Here is a 25,518-nt window from a genome sequence, read left to right as displayed (position 1 = left end):
TGCCGCATTGATATATGCAGTGGGCGTCGTTCGCCGTCGATGCCAACCCAATGCCAACCAGACCGTTTCTTGAGCGAGTATGATACTGCGCGGGTGCACCTTTGAGCTTCTGAGGAGCCGCAGCTGAAGGAGAACGACGCAGCGTTGACACTGACAGGAAACGTTTGACCACGATCGCACCCACCCTCACATTCGCACGACCACATCGCACCATACCACACCGCATCTCAGCAAAAAAACTTGATCATACACAACGCTCAATAAGATGGTTATGGGACGGGATGGGATGGTATGAGATGTAACAAACGGGGATCTAAATATTGACGGGTTTCAGTGGGCACGTATACGCACGCGGGTGGAGGGCAAAGAAATGAACATCTGAAGATCCAAAGGCAGGAAAGAAAGAGTAGGAGGAAAAACCGAGGACGACCGCATGCGACCGTGAACGTTTCCATCTCTGACTCGGGGACTGTAGCTAGTGAGTAGCTAAAACCGAGCAAGGGAGAGGAGCGGGGTAGAAAGAAAAAGATGAAAGGTCTCTTCAAGGGTGTATGGACAGGGAGGGGGATCAACTACCAACTGCAAGACGGAACAGATCAGATATCAAAGATGACCGATCAATGGGCGATGAGAGATGGACGGGAACAAAGATGTCAGGGAAAAAAAGCAATGAATCAAGCAAAGAGCCGAACACGTATACACACGAAAAAGAAAGGACCAAAGCGAACTCAGCAAATTGCAGACGGAGCGTTTGAAGAGCTGTCGACGAGGATTAATACCGGTATCAGTCCGAGCGAACGAAGGAAAGACCGTGCGTGATGTCAGACGGAGTGATGACGACGACGACGGGGTATTGAGCAAAGCATCGAGAGAAAAGAAAAGCAAACGATCGCCGGGCCCCATAATAAATGACAAAAAAAGCACACGTAAATGAAGGAGGTAGAAGTGAAAGATGAACGCACTGGAAAAGACGAGACAGAGAACAGAGATTCGAGAACCGGACCGTGCAGCACACGAAGCGAGAAGCGAAAAAAACCAAGACAAGACAAAGAACGGCAAAAGTTGGATAAACTGTAGATAAAAAACGAACGTCCGTGCTGCACGTATGTGGATGATCAATGAGAGAAAAGACCTGAAGAGTGACGAGAAATGACTGTAATGTTTATGTGAGCAATGTGAGCGAGCAAGATGGAGACATGGTATGATGATGATGGATAATGAATTTTTTTGTGAGGCTTGTGGTTATGTGGTTATATGAGCATTGTATGAAGATATGATGGAGATGGAGACAGGAGCGCATGGAGCATGTGGGTTGGGTTGGTTGGTAGAGATATAGAGGGTGAGGTGAGTGAGACAGAGCAAAAGACGAAGAGACGAGGGGGAAGCAACAAGCGACGGCAACTGAAAGATCACACAGGGCGTCCAAAGCAACGAGCAGCCGAACCGAACCAGGGAGACCATCGGACCCAACAAGCCGCACCAGTCCATGCAATCCAACACGACGCAACACGACGACTCACTAAGCACCTACTCGGGGGTGCATTTTAAGGAGAACAACGCCCGCCAGGTTTTACTCCGGAGATTGCTTCATCGCAGGTGCAATCGGAATCAGGGGTTGTCCCTGCGACCCCACCACCTTATTCGCGTTCGCGTTCGCCGCGCGCGCGACGCTCCCGATACTAGGAACGATAACGTCCTCCCTCCTCACCGAAGGCGGCCTCGGGGCCAGCCCGCTTCCGCTCCTCGGCCTCGTCGTCCCCCAAGTCTGGCCCATGGCATACCCCAGCGGCGCCGAATCGCTGCGCGCGCGCGAAAGCCGTTTCGTATCGTTCGACACGTTGCTCGAGACGATCCGCTGGCGCTTACGGCCTTGGAGGTCGTCGAAATCCATCGGCGTGCCGGGTCCCATGGCGCCGGGCGAGGGAGGCAGAGGCGTGGAGAGCGGGGGGTCGAAGCGAGCCGTGAGATGCGGGTCGTAGGGGTGTTGGAACGAGGGCTGGCGAGAAAGGCTATGTGCGTGCACGTGCGTGGGGAACTCCGCTGTGGTGGGGCTCGAGTTGGGGCTTAGGGAGTGGAGAGAGGTGCTCGAGAGGGAATGCATAGACGGCGCGTGATGGGTGAATGGGTGGGAAGGGACCGTCATGGTAGGTGACGTGATGTAGATGTTCGGACTCTCGCCGGTAGGATCGACAAGGTCTGAGGGGAACGGTATCGGCACTACAAGCACAAAATAGAGATGATAAAAGAGCCGAGAGGGAAGGCCGCGGGTGATCACGGTGGGTGACGTCAGGAAGGGAAGACGAAAGAAGACGGGGGTACGTATATAGGTTAACATTTATGAACCCAGTGCGGCGAAAGAAGATGGGGGATAGGGGTGGACTTACTGCCGCCTGGGAGGTTTTTGGAGACCATTTCGTAGAGAGCCTTGGTGACGTGGGCGAGACGGTCAAAGCGTACTTTTTCGGCGGCGAGCGAGTTTGCGACCCGTCGATTCTCGTCCCGCATCTGGTTGAGCTGCGCTGCGACCTCGCCGGGGAGTTCGACTCGATGCTTGATGGAGGGGTCTGGCTCGAGCGCTTTCCGCTTGATCTCTTCCAGGAGATCTGGGCGGCCGCGGAGGAACTTGTGATGCGAGAACTCCCACGTCTGGGCATCGGTAGAAGTGCGCTGGGCACGCGGTGTCTGTGCGGTTAAATGGAGATTGAGGATATGGTGCCACAAAGGACGGAGTCCGCGAGGATGGGGGAGAGACTCACTCGATTGATCTTGTGGAAGCCGTACATGTTCAGCTGGCGCACAAAGCTGGAAAACTGAGTGTTTCACATCATCATCAGGTCTACGCGTTTCGGAGCACGGGCGCTACGGGTCGATCGTGGACCACTTACATTGTTATGCTTGAAGTGAGAGCCCAGGATGCTCCGGCTGAACTCGCCGACATTGGAGACCACGAAGCTGGAAGGGAGATACGCGTCATGAAACCGTGACGAGAGAATGATTCGGAGACATACCTGGTGCCGAGCTCTGTCCATGCGATGAAATGGGCAGATTTCGGATCATTGATCATTCTGCACGCAAGAGGGTCGCCGGTAGAATGATAAGAGTCCGCTGAAAGGGAGGGGAGCTGTGAAAGACACGCACTGATATAGCTTTGTTACAAAGTTATTTGTGCCGAGCGGCTTTGAGGGTAGTGTATTCGGCATTCCGGCCTGGAGGGACGACTGGGACTGTGAGGAGGACGGCTGGGCGTCCAGGGACTTGCCCTGTTCGTCCTGCTCTCCATTGCTCGAGTTTCCGTCGATAGGGCTGCCGTTTGGGTCCATGGCGGTGTATGTCATGTCAACCTCATCAAAGCCGGTGTGCTGACCGAGGTCCATGACGGAGTTGGGGTCGTCGTACATGGACTCCTCTACGTTTGTGGAGAGAGTGGGGAGGCCGTTGAAGGAACGCTTCCTGGGAATGGACTTATCGGAGGAGGAGGAAGAGCGGCTGCTGAGAGCGACGCGACGGGCGTTTAGCTCGTACTGCTGGGGGTCGTCGTAGCGGATGCCGTGGTCAGGGGGAGCAAAAGAGAACTGGCTCTGGTGCTGGTGGTGGTTGAACTGGGTATGATGTGCGAAGTTTTGTTGAGCGATGTTCTGATTGGAAGGGCTGATGGGTGTGATGGGGGACACGCCGCTGGTCGCGGTGGAGGCATGGGGGGAGGGGTTGATGGGGGAGAGGTTAGTCGGGGAAGCGACGGAGAGGGAGGAGAGGTTGAGGGAGAGGGAGTGGCGGTCGACCAAGCCATCCTGCGGGTGCTGGTAGTAGTTCGGGAAGGCGGACTGGTCTGCGAGCGTCGTGGAGGGCGTCGCGGGTGACGAGTAGGAGGACTGGGGCGGACCGGGAGGCAGAAGGCGGGACGGCCACTGCTGTGGGTGGTGCTGGTGGTTGGGGGAGTACTGCATGTGCTGGTCGGCGGGGTTGGGGATGTGGAAGTGGGACTGGGAGTGGACGTCCATCGTCGGGGACGGTGTCGAGGACGGGGACGGTGTCGAGGACGGGGGGATAGGGCTGGTGGCGGTAGGAGTGAGGGACGGGGAACGGCTAAGGGGTGCGTGGCATGTGTTGTGCGGGTGGATAAAAGCGAGCTGTTGAAGCGGCGTCGACGGCTGATCACGAATGTCAAGAGCAGACCCCAATAAGCGCGCACAACCACCTCCTCCCGCCACCTCCTCGGTCCAGCGTCTCTTACAACCGCCCGTCTTCCCCGCTCGCCCTCCAACGTGCTCTCTCTCTCTCTGGGCGCCACTCTGTTTGCTTCATCCATCGTCCTCTTTCGTCCTACCCTCTAAGCTCACTCTGTTACCTCGACTCCTGATCACCCCTTCCCCTTCTCCTCCCGAGCCTCATGGCCCCGGCAGACTCTGCACGACTCTCACACCCACCACCTGGTCCTCATCAACCATCCCCATCTGCACCTCTGAATCGCTTCTTCCAACTCTTCGTCATCCTTATGAATAGACAACCTCTCCTCTAACGCACTCTCTCTCGGCGCTGCTTCTTACCCGTCTTCGCTCCCAAACAGTCTCTCACTTTACCTCTGTCTGCCACTCTGCATAAACTTCCAACTCCGCCCATCCTCAATGAAAAACATGCTGCTATCGGCCCGCGCACAAGAGAGTCTCGAGCATACATACTCTGCTGCTGGGAATCTTTAACTCAACTTCTCTCGCACGTCATGTTCACAGAGGTTCAGGGCGTTAGATGACTTATTCAGCAGCTTTTTAGCCTTGCCTTTCCTTCTTCCATGCATTGCACGGGACAACACGGGTCCGAGGACTCTCTACGAGCGTACGGTCGCTCATCGGATGCGTTCCTTCCCGTCTGCTCGAGCGTCCTGTGGATTCTATGTCGTCCTTACTGTACTTGAGCTCGACTCTCTATGCCATACTTGAAACATGATTGACTTCAAAGACACCGCTTATCGCTCCCATTGCATCCACTGTAACGCCCGATCCCCTCCCCCTCTTCAAAGCGTATCCGAGTCAGAGTCAACCTTCACCCCGATTGTCGATTGTCGATGGTCGATCCTCATCGTCCTCGCCCTTCCCTCGTGCCACCTCCCTTCCTTCCTTCCTAGCACTAGTCAACCCCCTGTCCCAACACCGTGAGTACCTCAAAGTAAACAAAGTGTCCCGTCTTCAGCTTGCTTGTCAACGTTCAACCCTGCCCACAAGCAAGTCTGCGCTAACCCCCAAAAGGACACACTTTCCGACGAATGCCATATCCAATAACCAATAACCAATAACAGATCCCTCTGTGGGCGTATTCAGTATTCCAGAGTATTCCGCACCATGCCTATCCCTCAAGCCCCAAGCCCAAGACTATGACTATCTCACCTTGTCCTTGAACTAGTACTCCGTCTCGTATCGCGCTCAGATGGACTACATAATCTGCCTCGCCTCATTGACCATCTCCCGAGAAGTTCCGACTGTCCGAGTCCGAGTGTCGACGGAGAGGTTTGATTCGTACGGTGACTATACTCGTATCGTACGGAGGAAATATACATATAATTATTTATACGTGGCGTCTTTACAGCAGTATGTACGTTAGGCGTGCATGCGTATGCCTGCGCAGTGTTGTCAATACCTCCAAGTTCGGCCGGACACTCAAATATCAAAGAATATCAATGCCGCTCAAAGATGGGATGGTAAGGCCCCCGCCGCTGAGACTTTTGCCACATATGCCAGCACGCTCGGTATAAGTACTACGACCTGACCGCCCTCGTCGGAACGCGCCACGCATACTCTATGTATGTACTCCGATACCTCCAACCGACCTCCTCCAGCTGGGTCACTCTCTCTCACTGTCCTGAGTCCTCGCTGCCAGTGTTGCGAAAACCTCGGAAAACAGGGGCCACACCCCACGGGACCACATGCCCCGATACACCGGACTCGAGGCACGTGGGATAGGAGCTATTGCATGAAACATGCAATTGTGCCTCCGGCTGTCGAATTCAAGCATTGATCGGACGATCCGGACGACGCGGACGTAAAACTAAAACACAATCGCGCACCAGCTGACGACCATGATTCATTGTTCGTTACATTCTTCATGATCTCAATCCCATTCTTGCTTTCTGTAGAACGCAGTTGAGCTGCATACTGAGAGGTAGACCCCCATTCATACCCATGTAGGGTCACTGGTCAGTACTGAATCCCGCATGAGGATGCCCAGACCACGCATACCTATTGCACTGGACATCCATGTCCCGGCCGTGGCGAATTATACATTAGCAGTCCGTTCTCGACGTCCCCGATCGCTCCGCCGCGTCGAACGCGTCGAGTCATCGTCATCTCCACTGCCCGTACTCATCCGCTTGTTGATCATGCCGTTGTCCTTTGAACATCGACCCCGACCTCGACATCCAAGACTACTAGTACACCATGTCTCTTCGCCTGCTGCTCTCGGGGCGGCAGGCGTCCTTCGTCGCCATCCGAAGCTCGAGTAATCTAGGCAATGGCACACGGACGTTCTTCACTCGAACTGCGCATGAATCTAAAGCATCTAGCTCGTTCTCCAGCTCGAGAACTCGCAAATTCACCACCGCCAGTCTCGTCGGAGTCGGCTCACTATGTCTAGGCACCTACCTCCTCACCAACAACCCCTTGAACACCGTCCACGCAGATTCCGAACCCCCCACTTCCCCCTCACCATCCACATCAAGCACAGCGGAAAGAGCCCCCACGCCCCTAAACGCCCTCCTCAGATCCTACATCGTCTACTCCATGTGCTCCGTCCCCTGGCTAGTCGACTACGCCCCCGCGATCTTGCAATGGCTCGGTTCTGTGCCGGGGTTGAAGCAGGTCTCGGAGGGGGTCATTCGTCAGACTTTCTTTGGGCAGGTGAGCTCTCCTTTCTTTCCCCTCTCTGTTCTTGCCTGTGCTACGACTCTTCGACCTGTGTTGCGACTCTTCCTCCCTGTGTTGCGGCTCTTAATGGTCATGCGTGCTAATGGATGGTGTGTTAGTTCGTCGGAGGCGACTCCATCCCCGCCTGTTTCCCACTCCTCGAACGTCTCCGCAGGGAGAAGAAAGGCGCACTGTTCTCCTACAGCGTCGAAGTCGACGCGTCTGGTTCTTCCGCTTCGTCCGGATCTTCCGACTCGGCTGCGACCTTGTCCTCGTCTTCGTCGCATAAACAGATCGTGGAGGAGCTCTTGGACTCGATCGACCGTGCGGCGGATTTCGAGGATGGGATGGCTGCTGGAACAGGAGGCGCGAAGAGTGTTGATTCGGGACGGAGGACGTGGATCGCTGTCAAGATGGTGAGTTCTCTCTCTCTTATCGTGTTTATGCCGACTTTGACTCATAGTAGGAATTATGGACGAGTCTAGTCCGGTATGGTCCCCGACTCCCAATCCCTCCTGCACTTCTCCGCCTACCTCACCCGCTCCCAGTCCCAAACCCCTCTCAAGCCCCCCGTCGCCTTCCCCGGCTGTCCCCGCGCCTCCGATATGGATATCATCCTGAGTTCAAAGGCTAAGGCTCGAGATCGGTCGCCGATGACGGAGAGGGACGTGCAGGATGTTAGGGAGCTTTATGAGGATTTGGTGAGGATTGGGAGGAAAGCGCAGGAGAGGGGGGTTAAGTTGATTATTGATTCGGAGTATAGGTGCGTATCTTAGCTTCTCTCAATAACTTCGCGTGCATTAGATTTGGATGGGTGCTGATGATGTGTTTGTGTGTGTGTAGCTGGTACCAGGTTCGTTTCATGTCCCTGTTTGATGGAGAGAAAGCTGATAGTGGCACTGTAGCCTGCAGTCGACTCCCTGAGTCTCGCACTCATGCGTCAATTCAACAGACCACAGCCCGCGCCATCCTTCTTCTCAACGCCCAAACCGACATCTGCGCTCGTCGAACAACCCCTCATCTACGGCACTTTCCAGGCTTACCTCCGGAGGTACACCCTTCCCTCCCTCCCCATCTCCGTGCCTGTGTCAATTTTACTCAACTTGAGCTTTGCAGAAACCCAGAATACCTCGCCCGGTCGCTCAAAGACGCAAAAGCAGGCGGCTACGGCATCGGCATCAAACTCGTCCGCGGAGCATACCACCCGCAAGAAACCGCGGCCCATCCGTCCTCTTCCACATCCTCCTCTTCATCCCCCTCATCCTCACCATCACCCTCGCCCCCACCCTCCCATGCTGCAACCTCGCTCTCCATCTCCCCCGATCCCCTCCCTCCCGTCTGGGCCACTAAACCCGAAACGGACAAATGCTTCGACGACGCCGCTCGTGTCCTCGTTTCCGCTCTCCGCGAAGACATCGCACAAGCACAAGGAGCGCCACGGTTGGCTGTGATGTTCGCGACGCATAATAGGGAGAGCTGTGAGGTTGTTTTGGAGCGGATGGTTGAAGAGGGGTTGGCTGTGCGGGAGAGGGAGGGTGAGAAGGGAAAGGAGGCGTTCAGAGTTGGGGATGAGGTGGCGAGGAGAGTTACTTTGGGACAGCTCTATGGTCTGTTAATCTTCTTCTTCACCCACTGTTTACTAGTGCGATTGTTCTGATGCTGCTTGTCGTCATTGTTTTGTCTGTAGGTATGAACGACGAACTGACTGACTCACTCGTGGACAAGATCAAATCGTCATCACCAATGCTCGTCAAATACATACCTTACGGTGAACTCTCCCAGGCAAGTTCCAATATCCTCTCTCCTCTGCCAAGCCCGCAAGATCTGTAATACGAATCGTCTTACTCATATTTCATATTTCATATCCGCATTGCAGGTCATGCCTTACCTGAGCCGACGCGCGGTAGAGAACAAGTCGGTCCTTGGAGGTGGCCAGGCTGCTGCAGAGCGGAGGAGGGCGTGGGGGGAGATCTATGCCCGCATTTTTGGCGGGCGGTAATTCATTTATTCTGTTTTATTTCTTTGGCAATCGTGTGGAATAATTGGAACTCGAGGACTACATTTTTCTTTTGAATCATCCAACTGCCGGCCTTTCGCGAGTAAGTCCGAGTTGACTAGCTCGCTGCCGCTCAACGGGGCCGCGTCATTTATATCAACCTGATGGCGGAGGCCGAACCTACGGTGTCTTGATCAGCATCTTCAGAAACTTGACTCTTTTTCGGTCCATTGAGTGCGTCATATTTTCGTCAAGTGATGGACGTTGCTCGTTTGATTGATCTCGTCTCCCTCAGCATCCTGAATTACAAGACACCTTGGTCATCCGATTCGGGCATCCCATTGAATCGGCCGTCGCGAAGACGCGTATGCGAGCGCTCAATGGACGTACCTTGCTGCTGTTCAAACGTTCATGGGACTCGAATAGACTCCACCATCCGAGGCTGTATTTAAATAAGCGTGTATGGGATCAAACCTACCTATTCTTCGTCGTCCTCCCCAGTTTCACCGCTCGATTTCTCGTTCTATCGCGATGACGGTCGTCCGTGGTTTGCTCGTCGCGTTTTCTCTCTCTGTGCTCAGCGCCTCCAAGGGCTCCTGTGCCTCTTCTCCTAATTTTGCTAGGGACGGTGGCCCTCCTACGATTCAACTGGATAGCGGCACCTTCGTGGGGAACCAAACCGGAAATGCCACACAATTTCTTGGGATTCCCTATGCCCTCCCACCGTACGTTTCGATTCTCTTGCATCCCATCCCGCAGCAGCGTGCACCTAACCAACACACTTTCGATGCCTTCATACTACATAGGACGGGCGATCTGCGCCTCCGGCTTCCCGTCGCCAATCTCCCTTACAACGGCACCTACAACGCGTCCACCTTTGGGCCTATCTGTCCCCAACAGTCCTTCGTACTCGATCCGTCGGTGGTTGCGACGGTGGGTCCGATCGTTGCCGAATTGGCATTTGGGCCTGGGAATTATCCGCAGAGCGAGGATTGTAAGTCGATTCTACGAGGATGGAAGGGTTAAATTTCATGGAGGGATTGACGATGTTCTGTGGATGTAGGTTTGAATCTGGATGTCATCGTACCAACGGGCACGACCGCGGATGCGAAACTTCCGGTTGTCGTGGTATGTGTTTTTTCCAATGCAAAGTTTAACATGCTCTCTGAATTCACTTTTCTTGTTAGTGGATATATGGAGGCGCGTTTGAAGAAGGAGATATGCCACCGTAAGTTGCTAGTCTCCCTGATGATTAGGCAGAAGGTAGTCATCTCATGATCGATCTATTAGGTATCCCGGTGAGGCTATTATCGAAGGCTCCCTCGAGTTGGGTACCCCGGTCGTGTATGTAGCAATGAATTATCGGTGAGTTCTTCTCAATTGGCTTATTCACCCGCAACTATCAAGGACATCCTTCCTGATTTAGTTCTATTATCACAGCTTGTCTGGTAAGTCGGGATACCTTGTTGGAGTTTAGGTCTTATCACTCAACGATTCAATATCGCAGCATTCGGCTTCCTGCCTGGTAAAGAAGTCAAGGAAGCGGGTGTCGGAAATCTCGGACTACAAGACCGTGAGTAATGTTTCCTCGTGCGACTTGAACTGCTTTCTAACGAAGCTTTGACGCTATGTCTATAGAGAGGCTCGCCTTGCGCTGGATCCAGAAGTACATTGAAGCCTTCGGTGGAGATCCCAACAGGGTCATCATGTAAGTGCACCTCGCGTCCATTTCTTATACTACATAAGGCCGAGTCACTCAATCATTTACTTTGTATGTAACTTACAGCTTCGGTCAAAGTGCTGGTGCCATCTCAGTCGGTCTACAGATGGTCACGAATGGTGGCGACGCAGAGGGATTGTTCCACGGCGGCTTCATGCAGGTCGGTCACATCCCCCGGTTCGAATTATGGATGAGCATGGGGAGCTAATATGAGTGCGTGTCGACACAGTCGGGATCGCCCTTCCCCGTGGGCGATATCGCAGGAACGAAACCTCAGGCCGTCTACGACTCCATCGTCGACAGAGCCGGCTGCTCGAACGCGACTGATACGCTTCAATGCCTGCGCGAACTACCTTTCAGTGTGTTCAATGATGTGTCCAACGAGACGTTCTCCTCGTTTTCCTTCCAGGTATGCTTTGTCCAAAGGTTACTCGTGCCGTGATTAACCGAACTTGGAATAGTCGTTGAACCTGGCATTCGAGCCTCTCGCGGACGGTGGTTTCCTGAAGGAAGACCCTCAACAGCTGGTGCTCAAAGGAGAGGTTGCCAATATTCCATTTGTTACTGGTGAGCACCGTTGTTATGGATTACTCGAGTCGGTCAGGACTAACAGCTTTACAAAGGTGACTGCGATGACGAAGGCACACTATTCTCCCTTGGAAATGCGAATTTAACGTATGCATTGTTCTACTCTCTTTCTTCATAATTCACAAGCCTGACAATTGTATCGCCTAGTACGGAGACGGAAACCAACAACTATATCGCGTCAAACTACTTCCCCAATGCCTCCACGCAGGACCTCCAACCCCTTCTCGCAGCATATCCCTCCGATCCCAGCGCCGGATCTCCCTTCGACACCGGCTCTGCTAACAACGTTACAGCGCAGTACAAGCGCCTCGCGGCTTTCCAGGGTGACCTCATTTTCCAGGCTCCCCGTCGCTTCTTCCTTCAACAGAGATCTTCCCAGCAAAACGCATGGTCTTACTGTGCGTCCGCTTCTTTTGAGCTTTATGTCCTTGTTCTAATGGTTCTATCAGTGTGGAAACGAGACAAATCTACCCCTTATATCGGCTCGGTAGGTTCCTATTACACTGAAGCACATTCTCAAAGTTTGACCGACTCCCCGCTATGTAGTACCACGGTAGCGACTCCGCCTACACCCCGGGAGAAGTCCGCGACGCGGTCATCAACTTCGCCTACAACCTCGACCCGAACGGTCCCACTCTTGGCATCAGCGAGTGGCCCAAATACACGACCGATGCGCCGACGTTGTTCACGCTTTTGGATGGTAACGTGTCCGTAGCGCTTACGAACGACACGTATCGTGCCGACGGTATAAGTACTCTAGTCAATCTTCTTTTGGAATATCCTCTTTAGTGAAAATGTGGTGCTGGGTCTCGGACTCTCGTTGCCATACTATATTTACTCAAAATAATCAATTGATCAAACCAGAGAAATCCGAGATCGTGTTCACCCATTTCGTCGGCGATTCGCAAGTCGAGAATCGTTTCGTGAAGCATAATCTCCGACGGCGGTTTGACATCGTCGACTTGAACACCGTTGGTCGCAAAGCGCAAGGTGACCTCTCGAACCAACGACTGTTTACTTATGTCCGATACAGCCCTTGTCGGCGATAGTCTAACAGAAATCCGATGCCTTCGCTAGCTCGAGGACTTTCAGGTTCTCCGCCGCGATCCTCTAAGCACCTGCTTCCTCACCACCACGCAGACCCATCACCCACCACGGACCTCTCATCGTTGACCATGGCACCATGTAAAAATGATGGACCGCGGCCGCTTAACCTACGACGCCTTAATCAGCATCTGAAGAAACTTGGTTCTTTTTTGGTCCATCGAGTGCGTTCTATTCTTGTCCCATAGCATACATTTAAACAATGTTTGATTGATCTGGTATTTCTCAGCATCTTGAATTATAAGACACTTCGGTCATAGGGCATGCTTTTCCGTCGTCGAAAAGACGCGTATGCGAGCACTTGTGTTCGAGGACAATGAACGTACCTTGTTGCTGCTCATGGGACTTAAATGGACTCCATCCATCAGGGGCAGTATTTAAATAAGCTTGTATGAGACCAAACCTATTATTCGCCGTCCTTCCCAGGTTCACTGTTCAGTCTCTCGTTCTATCGCGATGGTCCTCCGTGGTTCGCTCGTCGCTTTGTCTCTCTCCATGCTCAGTGCTTCCAGGTACTACTATGCCTCTGCTACTCAGTATACTGGGGCTGGTGGCCTTCCTAGTATCCAACTGGACAACGGTACATTCATAGGGAACCAAACCGGAAATGTTACAGAATTTCTTGGTATCCCCTATGCACTCCCACCGTACGTCTCGACCCTCTTTCATGAAATTCAGTAGTATTTTTGACCTAACCAACAAACTTTCGACGACCTCATAGGACCGGCGATCTTCGTCTACGGCTCCCCGTCGCCAATCTCCCCTACAACGGCACCTACAACGCCTCGACCTTCGGGACTATCTGTCCCCAACAATCTTTCATACTCGATGCATCGGTGGCTTCGACGGTGGGTCCGATCGTAGGGTCCTTGAGCTTTCTGAGTCCTGCCAGCAGTCCCCAGAGCGAAGATTGTAGGTCATCTCTACGGAAATATAATGACTGATATATGGAGGATTTGACAATGTGCTATGGGATCCAGGTCTGACTGTGGATGTCATTGTACCGACGGGCACAACCGCGGACGCAAAACTTCCGGTCGTCGTGGTATGGGTATATGCCGATAACGTCTAACATACTCTCTGATTTCACTTTTCTTGTTAGTGGATCTATGGAGGTACAGCTCGTCTTGTCTTGACATTATTTGTCACTGATGATAGCAAAAATTTCAGGCGCATTTGAAGTAGGAGACATGATAATGTGAGTTGCCAAGCTTCCCTAATCATCACGTAGAATACGATCGTCTCCTGACCAATGTATCAGGTACCCCAGCGAGGTCATTGTGCAAGGCTCTCTTGACTTGAATGCCCCAGTCGTGTATGTAGCGATGAACTATCGGTGAGTTACGTACAACTAGCCCATCCGTCTCGAACTGTCAAGGACGTCCTTGCTGATTTGAGTTTCTGCCCCAGTCTGTCTGGTAAGTTAACATTGCATGGCTGGAGTTTAGGTCTCACTGCTCAACGATTCAATCTCGCAGCATTCGGCTTCCTACCCGGTAAAGAAGTCAAAGAAGCAGGCATCGGGAATTTAGGACTGCAAGATCGTGAGTGAAGTTGCCGCCTCGTGCACCTTGAACTATTTTGAAAAAAGCTTTGACGATATTTCTATAGAGAGGCTCGCGTTGCGATGGGTCCAGAAATATATTGAAGCCTTTGGTGGAGATCCGAGCAGAGTCATCATGTAAGTGTACCTTGCGTCCATTTGTTATACTAAGCCCAAGCCACTGAACGATTTGCTTTGTATGTACAGTTGGGGCGAAAGCGCTGGTGCCATGTCGGTTGGTCTGCAGATGGTCGCGAATGGCGGCAACACAGAGGGATTATTCCACGGTGCTTTCATGCAGGTCGGTCACGTCCCCCTGGTTCGATTTACGGACGAGCACGGGGAGCTGATATGCGTGCGCTTCGACACAGTCGGGATCGCCTCTCCCCGTGGGCGATATCGCAGACACGAAATATCAGGCCATCTATGACTCCATCGTCGGCAGAGCTGGTTGCTCGAACACGACCGACACGCTTCAATGCCTTCGCGAGGTACCTTTCAGTGTCTTTAATGACGTATCCAACGAGACGTACTCGTGCCTCTCCTTCCAGGTATGTTCAAAGACTATTGCTTTTGATACTATTGGGGGCCGCGACTAACAGAACTTGTGATAGTCATTGAGCCTGGCATTTGAGCCTCGCGGGGACGGTGGTTTCCTGGCAGAAGACCCTCAACAATTAATCCTCAAGGGAGAGGTTGCCAGTGTTCCATTTGTTACTGGTGAGCAACACCATTGAACTTTTGCGGCAGTCAAGGCTGACTGCTTTGCGAAGGCGAATGCGATGACGAAGGTATATTATCCTTCTTTTCCTGCCCTCGTCCTCTGACTCCCAATACTTACTACGTCACGGTCAAGGTACAACATTCTCCCTTCCAATTGCGAATTTAACGTACGTATTGTTCCACTACCTGCCTCCGTAGTTCGTAATTCCGACAATCTTACTATCTAGTACGGAGACGGAGGCCAACAACTATATCGCATCGAACTATTTCCCCAATGCCTCCACGCAGGAGCTCCAACCCCTCTTCGAAGCATATCCCTCCGATCCCAGTGCAGGATCTCCCTTCGACACCGGTGCTGCCAACAACCTCACAGCGCAGTACAAGCGCCTCGCGGCTTTCCAGGGTGACCTCATTTTCCAGGCCCCTCGTCGGTTCTTCCTTCAGCAGATATCTTCCCAGCAAAACGCCTGGTCTTACTGTGCGTTCATTTCTCTTGAGTATATTCTTGCTCTGATAGCTGTGCACATCAGTGTGGAAACGAAACAAGTCTACTCCCTATCTCGGCTCGGTACGTTCTTACTACAATAGCCTCGTTCAGAGTTCAGGTCGAAAGAGTGTCCAAACACTCCTTCGACAGGTCTTGAACGCCTTCTCGATTCTTGGCGTCGAAACACTCTGATGGCCGAGTAAGTGAATTCATTCGGTATCACTCCTGTTTGGCTCACAAAGGAGTGTTTCGACCGCCAAGACTCGAACCCGCTCAACGACTATCGAAAGAGTGTTTAAACAGGTTTAAACACTCTTTCAATCCCAACTCTGAGCGAGGCTGATGCAGCACCTTCTCCAAATCTTACCGACTTCCTCTTTGTAGTACCACGGTAGCGACTCGGCTTACGCCCCCGGAGAACTTCGCGACGCCGTCATCAACTTCGCCAACAACCTCGACCCGAACGGTCCCACTCTTGGCATCAGTGACTGGCCCAAGTACACGACCGATGCGCCGACGTTGTTCACGCTGCTGGATGGCAATGTGTCGGTAGCGCTTGCGAACGACACTTACCGTGCCGATGCGATGAGTATTTTGGTGAATGTTTCGTTGGAGTATCCGATGTAGCGACGATGTGGTGTTGGATCTCGTCGTCATACTATACTTACTCAGTATGATCACTTGATCAAACAAGAGAAATCCGCCATCGTGATCATCCATGTCGAAGATATGAACACTATCGGCAATTCCCAAGTCGAGAATCGTTTCGTGAAGCACAATCTTCGACGGCGATTTGACATCGTCGACTTCGAACACTGTTTATCCCAAAGCGCAAGATGACCGCCCGAACCGACGAGTGTTTATGTCTCAAACAATCCTTGTCGACGGCATCATTCACCAAACGATCCGATGCATTGTCCCACTGGAAAAATAACTTCAACTGACGCTCACGCGCAGAATGCTTTGCTCCAGAAGATAACTAGTTAGTAGTTTGAGTTAGCGGTGTATGTGAATTATGTAAGTTCAATTCATTTAATACGACGTACAGTATGGTGAATTTTTGACCTCACAGTGCTGCTGTGGCAGGAGAATGTTCGTGCCGAGGGAGGACGTGGACGTGTCGCCTAATCTGTTTATATGGCGCACGCCACAAACGCGCGTCTATCGGCACCAATATCATTTCGCATGTTTGCCGGTGCCCGGGTTCTCCATGAAACTTGACTTGGGACTTGGTCCATTGCCCGTACGTATTTCCTGGGGGCTGTCTCAGCCACTGATGAGGCCTGGGGCATCGACACACATTGACTCGGCCTTTCTGCCGTCGAGAGTACGCGTATGAAAGCGCTTCCGTTCGAATACAATGGACGTATCATTGCTGCTCACTGGACTACCATGGACTCCAACAGAAATGGTATTTAAGGAGGCATGCATGGGATTGATCACATCCATCTTTCAGAGTCTCACTGCTCAATTTCGTATCGTATCGCGATGCTCTTCCATGGATTGCTCGCCACATTTTCTCTCGTCGTGCTCAGTGCTTCCAAGGGTTACTGTACCTCTTCCACTAATTTTGTAGGGGCAGACGGCCTTCCTACTATCCAACTGGATAACGGTACCTTCATAGGGAACCAAACTGGGAATGTCACACAGTTTCTTGGTATCCCCTATGCCCTTCCACCGTACGTCCCGATCCTCATATATCACGTTAGTAGTTTTAAGCTGACCAACAAACTCTCAATGTATTCGTAGAACGGGTGATCTACGCCTCCGTCTTCCCGTCGCCAATCTCCCCTACAAGGGCACCTACAACGCTTCAACCTTCGGGCCTATGTGTCCTCAACAATCTTTAGTTCTTGATCCTTCGGTGATAGCGACGGTCGCGCCGATTGTCGGGTCATTGGACTTCGGTCCCGGGAGCATTCCACAGAGCGAGGACTGTAAGTCGCTCTAATTGAAACCAACCAAATAATACATGGCAATGGGATCAGTGGAACTGAAAGGATTCCTTGGAACGCAGGTTTGAGTGTGGATGTCATCGTACCGAAGGATGTGACCGTGGATGCGAAACTGCCTGTTGTCGTGGTGCGTGGACCAGACCATAAGACCGTCTCAAACTTTTTGACTTGACTGTACTTTCCTTGCTAGTGGATTTATGGAGGTACGATCCCTCTCATTCTTATGATATGCGTCACTGATAATGACAACATTTTCAGGCGCATTTGAAGAAGGAGATATGACCTTGTAAGTTGCCAGAGCCCCTGGTATCCGGGCAGAATGCAGTCATCTCACGTTCGGTCTGGTGTAGGTATCCTGGTGAGGTCATTGTTCAAGGCTCTCTTGACTTAGAGACCCCAGTGGTGTATGTAGCGATGAATTATCGGTAAGCCATTCTTAATCAATCTTTTCACCTCTGACTGCTGTACTTATTGACATGGCTTTTTTATCGCAGCTTGTCTGGTGGGTGGACATGTCTTGTCGCAATTTTGTTCATCTTTCTCAACGAACCGATATTCCAGCGTTCGGTTTCCTACCCGGTAGAGAAGTCAAAGACGCAGGTGTTGGAAATCTAGGACTGCAGGATCGTGAGTCACAGTGCCGCATCATAAGGCTCGAATTGCTATCTAACGAAGCTGTGATGATATGACTATAGAGAGGCTCGCGATGCTCTGGGTTCAAAAGTACATCGAAGCATTTGGCGGGGATCCGAATAGGGTCATCATGTCAGTGAACCTTCCGTTATTTATTATACTGATCACGAGTCGCTGAATGATTTGCTTTATATATATAGCTGGGGCGTAAGTGCTGGTGCTATCTCGGTTGGTCTGCAGATGGTCGCAAACGGCGGCAATGCAGAAGGGTTGTTCCACGGTGCTTTCATGCAGGTCGGTCACGTATCTTATCTTATTGTGGACGAACACACCGGGAGCTAACATGAGTGCCATTTGATATAGTCGGGATCGCCCATCCCCGTAGGCGATATCGCAGATACGAAACAGCAGGCAGTCTACGACTCCGTCGTCGACAGAGCCGGCTGCTCGAATAAGACTGATACGCTCCAATGTCTTCGTGAAGTACCTTTTAGCGTGTTCAATGATGTCTCCAACGAGACGTACTCGTCATTCGCCTTCCAGGTATGTCTAGTCCCTGAATTTAATTTGATAGAAGAGGCAGTGACTGACTGAACTTATCGTAGTCATTAAACCTGGCGTTTGAGCCCCGCGCGGACGGTATTTTTCTGACGGACACTCCTCAACAATTAGTGCTGAAGGGAGAGGTTGCCAATGTCCCATTCGTTACTGGTGAGTGGCCCTCGATGGCACTACCGCGTCAATCCTCCCCACTGAATGCTTGCGAAGGTGACTGTGATGACGAAGGTATATCACATCTGCTTTCCCTGTCCTCACCTTCTAACTCCTCTGAATCCAAATGCGTGAAGGCACACTATTCTCCCTTGCGAATGCGAATTTAACGTACACATTTTTTCCATTGCCCGGGTCAATAACTCACGATTCTGACAAATATGCCTTCTAGTACGGAGACAGAAACCAACAACTATATCGCGTCCAACTACTTCACCGATGCCTCCACGCAAGACCTCCAACCGCTATTCGAAGCATATCCGTCTGATCTTAGTGCCGGATCTCCCTTCGACACTGGCTCTGCTAATAACCTCACCGCGCAATATAAGCGTCTCGCGGCCTTCCAAGGCGACCTTGTCTTTCAGGCTCCTCGTCGTTTCTTTCTTCAGCAGAGGTATTCCCAACAGGATACTTGGTCTTACTGTACGTCTGCTTCTTACGAGTTTATCCTTGCTCTAATTATCTTGTACATCAGTGTGGAAACGGGGAAAGTCTACCCCTTATATCGGCTCGGTATGTCCCAGACATCAGTCAGGGTTAATCCTCAGATTTTGATCAATTTATCTTTATATGATAGTTCCACAGTAACGACACCGCCTACGGCCCCGGCGAAGTTCGTGACGCCCTCATCAACTTCGCCAACAACCTCGATCCGAACGGGCCCACTCTTGGCGTCAGCGACTGGCCCAAGTACACGACCCACGCGCCGACGTTGTTCACGCTCCTGGATGGTGATGTGCCCGTTACACTTACGAACGATACGTACCGCGAAAAAGCGTTTAGTGTTATGACGAATGTCTCGTTGGCGCACCCCATTTAATCTTGAGGAGAGCGGAGAGATGGTAATGTAGGGGCTTGGGATCATCCTGTAATACATTTCCACTTGCCTTGTTTTGGCCAACCCAACCCAGTCAATTTCGCCGTTAGTATAATTTGTGATTGGAGAGTCTTGGATTGAAGTAGAGCCATCATGCTAAACTTCATAACGATACATGCCTTCCACCCAATCCCATAACAAGACGAGTTTGAAGACTTTTCTGATCATGATATCAGGATTCAAAGAATTTTCAGGGCCTTGTGCCCCTGTGGCACCTACGCATTTCCAGAGGTTCGCCACCGGAGCAATTGTTCGCACGCACGTTTCCTTTCACCACATGCCACCAACTCGCCCGATAACCACTTCTTCTGCAGCTGTTTGTGCCTCTTTCACCAAGTTCTATTCTCGTGGAGTCTCACCAGTAAGTAGCCGTTAGAGCGGGCGAGACGAGCACGATGGAGAGTACCAAGTTGGGAACTCCAACTCCTAGCCCAGTTTACAGCTACCAGACCGCGACACTACTACTCCTCAGACACGCCCGGTTGTGGGACATATTGTTCATGAAGCGGACCCGATGGATATACCTCCAGTTCTGGAGAACGTGCGTTTTGTTCTTGCTTCTGAATCTTGGCCGCATGCGCGACTTCGCTCCTTCAGGATCCGGCTTCCCATCCGCACGCCAATGGCTAATTGTACCTTTCCCCAATATTGCTATTCGCAGTAATAGACAAGGACAATGAGTGATCCCATCCGTCTATCGTATTGGCGACGCAATCATGATCGTCCCACAGGACTCTCCGGAGGAGAAAGCATCTGTCAGATCTCCCGCTTCTCAGCCTCTTTCAATCATGATCTGCGACACGCTCCCGTCCTCTCCCGTTCCTAGCACTATAAAGGCGTGCAGCCTTCTGCCCATCCCGCACCCCTTGTCCCCCCCCGACTAGCTCGATCTCGGTTCAGCATGTGGAGCTTCGTTGTTCGTGCCGTCGCGCTCTCTCTTGCCGTCTGTTTGTCTTTCATTCCGGAGTCGACTCACGCGGCGACTCTGAAGAGCAAGCGTCAAAGCATCAGCACGCTCTCGAGCACGCAGATATCGTCCTACTTGCCGTATACTTACTTCGCGGCTGTAGGATACTGTCCTGCCTCGTCGACGGCAACTTGGTCATGTGGAAGTGAGTGTCTTGCGCAGCGTGTCCCGTAGATGTGATGTGTTGCTGTTGAATGGTTATATTTAACGCGCGGGCTCCAACTTTCACAGCACTTTGCGAACAGAATGCGGATTTTGAGCCCACAGCATCCGGAGGGGATGGCGATTCTGTCCAGTTCTGTATGTGCACTTCTACTATAACGCTATTGTTGTAGCACTGACGAGAACGACCGGGGTTTCCTGCCATATGTGCTGCACCATAGGGTATGTCGGATGGTCTCCCTCGCTCAGCACGGTCATCGTCGCCCATCAGGGAACAAACACGTCCTTCATGTGAGTACAACTTCTTGTTCATGTGCTCAATCGTTTTTACCCGATCTTGCGGTTCTGATATCGCGCTGTGTGGTGGCCGTTACCCCTCTTCTAGTCTTGCCTTGCTTGAGGACGCAGACATCGCCAAGGAGAATCTCGACAGTACACTGTTCCCCGGGATAAGCTCCGACATCGAAGTTCATTCAGGCTTTGCGAATGATCAAGCATCGTGAGTGCATGATAAGGTTTCGTTGAACACAACGTTGAATATCTTTACGATGATAAGGTCTGCAAATGAAATTCTTGCTGCTGTGCAGACGACGATGACCGCGCACGATTCGTCCTCCATCACTACCGTCGGTCATTCTCTGGGTGGGATATTCATTCAATAGCGTCTTGGGCTCTGTGCTGATAATTTTGACGTCTTTGATTAACGTAGGCGCCGCTCTGGCACTGCTTGACGCCGTCATGTTCACCACAAAGTTCCCTTCCGCGACTGTCACCTCCATCGGGTATGGTCAGCCTCGGGTACCTCCAATTCAACATATCTCCCTCCGTCGACACATCTTCTGACTATCATGACATTGAACTACATTTGAATAAAACAAAAATAGGTCGGCAACCAAGCATTTGCCGACTATGTCGACGCGCACGTCACGGAGACGCACATCAACAATCAAGAGGATTACATCCCCATTCTTCCGGGAATATTCTTGGGTTTCATTCATCCGTCCGGGGAAATCCATATCGAGGACGATAATTCATGGGATTCTTGTCCTGGTACGTGCACTACCCTTCACTTTCTTTATATGATTTTGGTTCACTTGATGCCATGGTTACTTACCCCCTCTGTCTGTGCATCGCATCATGCTTGTACGCTCGAAAGGCCAGGATAACGAATCAGACCTGTGTACGACTGGAGACGTCCCGACCATCTTCCAGGGAGATGAGGACGACCATGATGGGCCGTATGACGGCGTGCAACTCGGGAGCTTTGCGGCGGACCTATGCACTTAGCCTTGAACATTACCAGCGGACTCCTCATCTTCCGCTTTCATTTCTTGGTCCACTGGACATCGCTATTCTGCGTTCCGGGACAGAAATTGAACGATTATCACGATACCCTGCATTTCTTATGTGTCGTTTATTTCATATAAAAATCGAGAGTTTCTTGGGATGCGGCTGTGAATTGGTGTTACTATTCTCGTTGAATGCGGCCCAGAACACGCCAAACCCAAGCTTGACCACTGCGATTTGAAAGGACATTCGTGCTGAGCGAGGCCCATGACTCGAGCGACTAGCTGCTCTAACTGCTTGGTCACAGTCAGGATCCCTCCTCCCCGTCGGCAAGATTGCAGACACGACACATCAAGCAGGCTACGATTCCGTCGTCGAAAGAGCCAGCTGCTCAAATTCAACTAACACACTCCAGTGCCTCCGTGAAATACCCTTCGACGTATTCAATAACGTCTCCGGCGAAACATACTCGATATTCTCCTACCAGGTACGTTTGAATATTCTGGCTTTGATATGCAGGGGGTTTACTGAGCTTCAAACAGTCATTGAGCCTGTCGTTTGGCCCTCGAGCAGATGGCGTTTTTCTGACAGATGCCACTCAGCGATTGGTGCTTAAGGGAGAGGTCGCCCGTGTCCCGTTCGTTATTGGTGAGCGCCCTCTGCATGCATCACTCGCACCAGTCTGACCTAAATACTTTCGAAGGTGACTGTGATGATGAAGGTACACTATTCTCCCTTGGAAATTCGAACATAACGTACGCATTATTTCACACACTCGTTCATCAATTCCCGAATCTGATGAACACGCCGTCTGCATACATACCCAGCACGGACACGGAAACCGAGAAGTACATCGCGTCGAACTTCTTCACCAACGCCTCATCGCAGGACCTCCAACCTCTCTTCGCTGCATATCCCTCCGATCCCAGCGCCGGATCTCCTTTTGACAGCGGTTCCGCCAACAACCTCACCGGACAATACTTACAAGCGCCTCGCGGCATTCCAGGGTGACCTTGCATTTCAAGTTCCTCGTCGATTTTTCTTTCAGCAGAGGTCCTCGCTGCAGGATACTTGGTCCTACTGTACGTCAATTTTTTTTTTGGCGAGTTTCATATCTTCGTCCGAACCGCCTTGTACGTCAGTGTGGAAACGGGGAAAGTCAACCGCTTATGTCGGCGCCGTACGTCCCCACCTCCCATCATGCTCAGCCTGACCCTCAACTCCCCCTATTCCTCCGTTCTCCTTCACTGACCTTACAATACATCTACAGTTTCACGTCAGCGACGCCCATTCGACCTACGGCCCCAACCCAGGCGAGCTCCGTGACGCCCTCATAAACTTTGCGACCAACCTCGACCCGAACGGTTCGACCCTCATCAACTGGCCTAAGTATATGACTGACGAGCCGACGCTGTTCACGCTCTTGGATGGTCCGGAGGTGGGGCTCACGAATGATACGTTTCGTGTGGATGCGATCAATGTTTTGTTGAGCGTTTCGTTGGCGCATCCGATTTAACAGGCTATTGATTGTGATCTCTCAGTCTCGTGCATGGACCCTCTACGATATTCATACATAAACAGCTCAGAAAGTCGATGAAATACACAACATGGATTCAACTAAATGATACACACAAATCAGGTTACAATACTTATTACATTCTGCGGTCGTCCCGAACAAATCGACTCGCCCTACTGTCACTGTCTCGTTTTACACCGTGACAGACGACTGTCGTATTGCGCCTCCAATCTCTCATTAGCTAGCACCGCTGCTGTCACCCGTGCCAGCGCCCGTACTGATAACCTTGTACACCTCCCTCGCACTATCCAGTTTACCCTCCAGATCCTCCCTAATTTTATACACCTCTCTTGCGTCCTAGCAGCCCATAAATCCATATCAGTATCGACCAGTCCGACGAATTAGAACGCAAGTAACATTGCAGTAAAACCAGTGAGCGAGTGGCGAGTGAACACACTGCCTTTGCGAGGCCTCCTCGCTCCGAGATTGAATGCAAAGAGAATAACAATGAGAAGGCGCACTTTGAGTATATCAAGATCAATATCCACGATCCGCATCTCCTCGTCTGGGCTCTCCATGCGTGTCAAGGCGCCTTTGAAAGGTAGAGCTATGCTTGAGCGGCCGAGAAAGCCGGAGGAGCGGGGACCACCGCAGCTGTTGGGTTTATGCGTTCATGTCGTGGTCAGAATTTGTGCGGTCGTGAGCAGGTGGGGACTTACTTCACGAAAACAACACAACATTCATTCTCGTACGCTCGATTGACCACAAGACTGTCCAACCATGATATCTCACCGAGTCCCCTACGCACATCCAATTGACCTCAGCTTTCGCCGGACGACAGGAAAGGACGGGGAAAGACGAGGTGAAGACGCACTCTGGGTCATGTTTCAATCCGATCTCACCCACGTCATCGAGGACCCAACATGTGGGCACGATGACGACCTCGACGCCCTGCAGGAGGAGAGCGCGAAATGCTTCGGGCCAGGCGAGGTCCCAGCCTGTATAGTAAGAGCATCGACGTACAACGGTACAAGGAAATTGGACTTGGTCTGATTACACTGGAAGGTGAGATGAGGTGGACGAACAGATGAGGAGGCCAGCTTTGAATTTATCGGTCTGAAAGACCTGGTGCTCTTCTGTCGAGCTTCGTAGATACTCCTATGGTAGTATAAGAAGATGCATATGAGAGAAACGTGGTGTGCATGATGCGTGTGACGGACCTTTTCTCTAGGAGTGAGGAGTCGTGTTCGGATTCATCACCGTTCGTCGTCTGGTATATGGATGTATGGGTGCTCACGGATGCCTGTCTCAACCGTTCGTATAATCTACTTGGGTAGGCGTTCGAGCGCAGAAGAAGACATACCACAAGTTCTTCTTGAGGTACTCCCCAATTACGTTCCCATGTTTGTCAATATACCGCGCTCTTTCGAATTTGGAGTTGAGTACTGAGTTGCTGCGGGGCACGTTGAAGTCGGAAGGATATGCTCACGTGTTGAACAGGTGTTCGTTGTTCCTGCTACTCTTCTCTACGACGGTGCCGGCCACGATGTCGATGGAGAACTCCTTCGCGAGGGCGCGAAGGTCTTCGATCCAGTGCCCCTCATCCGTAGCGAGATGAAGGTGATCTGCGATAATCCCTGATGCACAGAAGACGAAGCTATGAGGACAGTGAAGCGACTCGGCAGCGAAAACAAAGTAGTAAGGTTGAACCTGTGAGGAAGTATTCTGGGAAGACAATGAGGTCTGCGCTATTCTTAGCGGCGTCAGAGACGAAGTGCTTCAGCCTGGCAAAGTTCTTCGAGACGGAGTCTTCCTGTGTCGGTGGATGAGACTCGAATTGGCAGATTGCGATGCGGACGGGGCGAGGCATGGGAATAGGGGCTTAGTGGACGGAGGAGGGTGAAGAGGGGAAGCGGAAGGCTTGGCACCGTTGCGCTTTGAATGATAGCCTAATGTGGCGCTGAAAGAGCTCTTGCTTTAGTGCCACAATGCAGCCATCATGCGACTCGGCTCAATTCCCCTTTCTCTATGTCATCGTCAGCTTTGATGAAGAATTTCCATCGATTGCAGGACGCCAAACACGAGGCCCTTTTAACGTAGAGTGCTCCTTGAACGTGTGTTCGTGGGATGGAAGGGCTGAGCTCGCTCCCGAAGGATTGACAGAAGGGCGAGGCTAACTATAGCCTCCCAATTATACTCTCGTCCAAAAATAAACAGGACAGAGTGACGTCGACGGCAGCATAGCCAGTCCGCCTCGTTGCGTGCCTCTCCGCCGAAATCATCGCTCGCAGTCGAAAGA

The 25,518-nt window shown here is 51.8% G+C and overlaps 7 protein-coding genes across 7 annotated transcripts; 5 read left to right on the top strand and 2 right to left on the bottom strand.

Moving 5' to 3' along the window:
- Positions 1-283: 283 nt before the first annotated feature.
- Positions 284-3,998, bottom strand: STEHIDRAFT_168802 (uncharacterized protein; the record flags this gene model as incomplete). Its single annotated transcript, XM_007304465.1, has 6 exons — positions 284-2,217; positions 2,385-2,682; positions 2,757-2,810; positions 2,886-2,952; positions 3,009-3,065; positions 3,139-3,998. 6 exons carry the CDS (start codon positions 3,996-3,998, stop codon positions 1,571-1,573), a joined length of 1,983 nt encoding a protein of 660 aa, XP_007304527.1. The 3' UTR covers positions 284-1,570.
- A 2,730-nt stretch (positions 3,999-6,728) lies between these two features.
- On the top strand, positions 6,729-8,942 carry STEHIDRAFT_79672 (FAD-linked oxidoreductase). The gene is made up of 8 exons (XM_007304007.1): positions 6,729-6,884; positions 7,010-7,306; positions 7,376-7,653; positions 7,734-7,743; positions 7,796-7,941; positions 8,007-8,497; positions 8,578-8,672; positions 8,767-8,942. Exons 1-8 carry the CDS (start codon positions 6,768-6,770, stop codon positions 8,887-8,889), a joined length of 1,557 nt encoding a protein of 518 aa, XP_007304069.1. The 5' UTR covers positions 6,729-6,767; the 3' UTR covers positions 8,890-8,942.
- Positions 8,943-9,417: 475 nt separating this feature from the next.
- Positions 9,418-12,308, top strand: STEHIDRAFT_157218 (carotenoid ester lipase precursor; the record flags this gene model as incomplete). Its single annotated transcript, XM_007304464.1, has 17 exons — positions 9,418-9,611; positions 9,693-9,880; positions 9,950-10,014; positions 10,074-10,114; positions 10,177-10,251; positions 10,327-10,334; positions 10,394-10,459; positions 10,525-10,594; positions 10,673-10,766; positions 10,836-11,015; positions 11,068-11,173; positions 11,230-11,281; positions 11,342-11,592; positions 11,644-11,681; positions 11,741-11,939; positions 12,059-12,165; positions 12,252-12,308. 17 exons carry the CDS (start codon positions 9,418-9,420, stop codon positions 12,306-12,308), a joined length of 1,791 nt encoding a protein of 596 aa, XP_007304526.1.
- A 446-nt stretch (positions 12,309-12,754) lies between these two features.
- On the top strand, positions 12,755-15,678 carry STEHIDRAFT_157217 (alpha/beta-hydrolase; the record flags this gene model as incomplete). The annotated part of the gene is made up of 17 exons (XM_007304463.1): positions 12,755-12,945; positions 13,020-13,210; positions 13,279-13,343; positions 13,401-13,413; positions 13,469-13,496; positions 13,560-13,634; positions 13,709-13,716; positions 13,777-13,842; positions 13,910-13,979; positions 14,049-14,142; positions 14,213-14,392; positions 14,456-14,561; positions 14,615-14,632; positions 14,698-14,731; positions 14,792-15,042; positions 15,095-15,132; positions 15,436-15,678. 17 exons carry the CDS (start codon positions 12,755-12,757, stop codon positions 15,676-15,678), a joined length of 1,671 nt encoding a protein of 556 aa, XP_007304525.1.
- Positions 15,679-16,539: 861 nt separating this feature from the next.
- On the top strand, positions 16,540-19,269 carry STEHIDRAFT_168799 (carotenoid ester lipase precursor; the record flags this gene model as incomplete). The annotated part of the gene is made up of 17 exons (XM_007304462.1): positions 16,540-16,730; positions 16,801-16,988; positions 17,069-17,133; positions 17,197-17,209; positions 17,265-17,292; positions 17,357-17,431; positions 17,501-17,508; positions 17,568-17,633; positions 17,702-17,771; positions 17,840-17,933; positions 18,003-18,182; positions 18,245-18,350; positions 18,408-18,425; positions 18,488-18,521; positions 18,583-18,833; positions 18,886-18,923; positions 18,988-19,269. 17 exons carry the CDS (start codon positions 16,540-16,542, stop codon positions 19,228-19,230), a joined length of 1,668 nt encoding a protein of 555 aa, XP_007304524.1. The 3' UTR covers positions 19,231-19,269.
- A 1,015-nt stretch (positions 19,270-20,284) lies between these two features.
- Positions 20,285-21,679, top strand: STEHIDRAFT_33055 (alpha/beta-hydrolase; the record flags this gene model as incomplete). Its single annotated transcript, XM_007303861.1, has 8 exons — positions 20,285-20,399; positions 20,486-20,554; positions 20,638-20,707; positions 20,802-20,915; positions 20,973-21,058; positions 21,126-21,214; positions 21,301-21,466; positions 21,573-21,679. Coding segments are annotated over 8 exons (816 nt in total), but the record flags the coding sequence as incomplete, so codon positions are not given.
- A 1,607-nt stretch (positions 21,680-23,286) lies between these two features.
- On the bottom strand, positions 23,287-25,102 carry STEHIDRAFT_168797 (carbon-nitrogen hydrolase). Its single transcript, XM_007304461.1, has 10 exons — positions 24,930-25,102; positions 24,709-24,856; positions 24,583-24,642; positions 24,517-24,522; positions 24,440-24,446; positions 24,305-24,377; positions 24,094-24,217; positions 23,939-24,019; positions 23,741-23,873; positions 23,287-23,576 (listed from the first exon to the last, which is right to left on the bottom strand). Exons 1-10 carry the CDS (start codon positions 25,087-25,089, stop codon positions 23,457-23,459), a joined length of 912 nt encoding a protein of 303 aa, XP_007304523.1. The 5' UTR covers positions 25,090-25,102; the 3' UTR covers positions 23,287-23,456.
- Positions 25,103-25,518: the final 416 nt, after the last annotated feature.

Source organism: Stereum hirsutum, assembly GCF_000264905.1.
Source record: "Stereum hirsutum FP-91666 SS1 unplaced genomic scaffold STEHIscaffold_7, whole genome shotgun sequence".
In the NCBI taxonomy this organism is placed as follows: Eukaryota; Fungi; Basidiomycota; class Agaricomycetes; order Russulales; family Stereaceae; genus Stereum; species Stereum hirsutum.
Note: the sequence above shows the minus strand (reverse complement) of the source record. Positions and strands in the feature narration are given on the sequence as shown.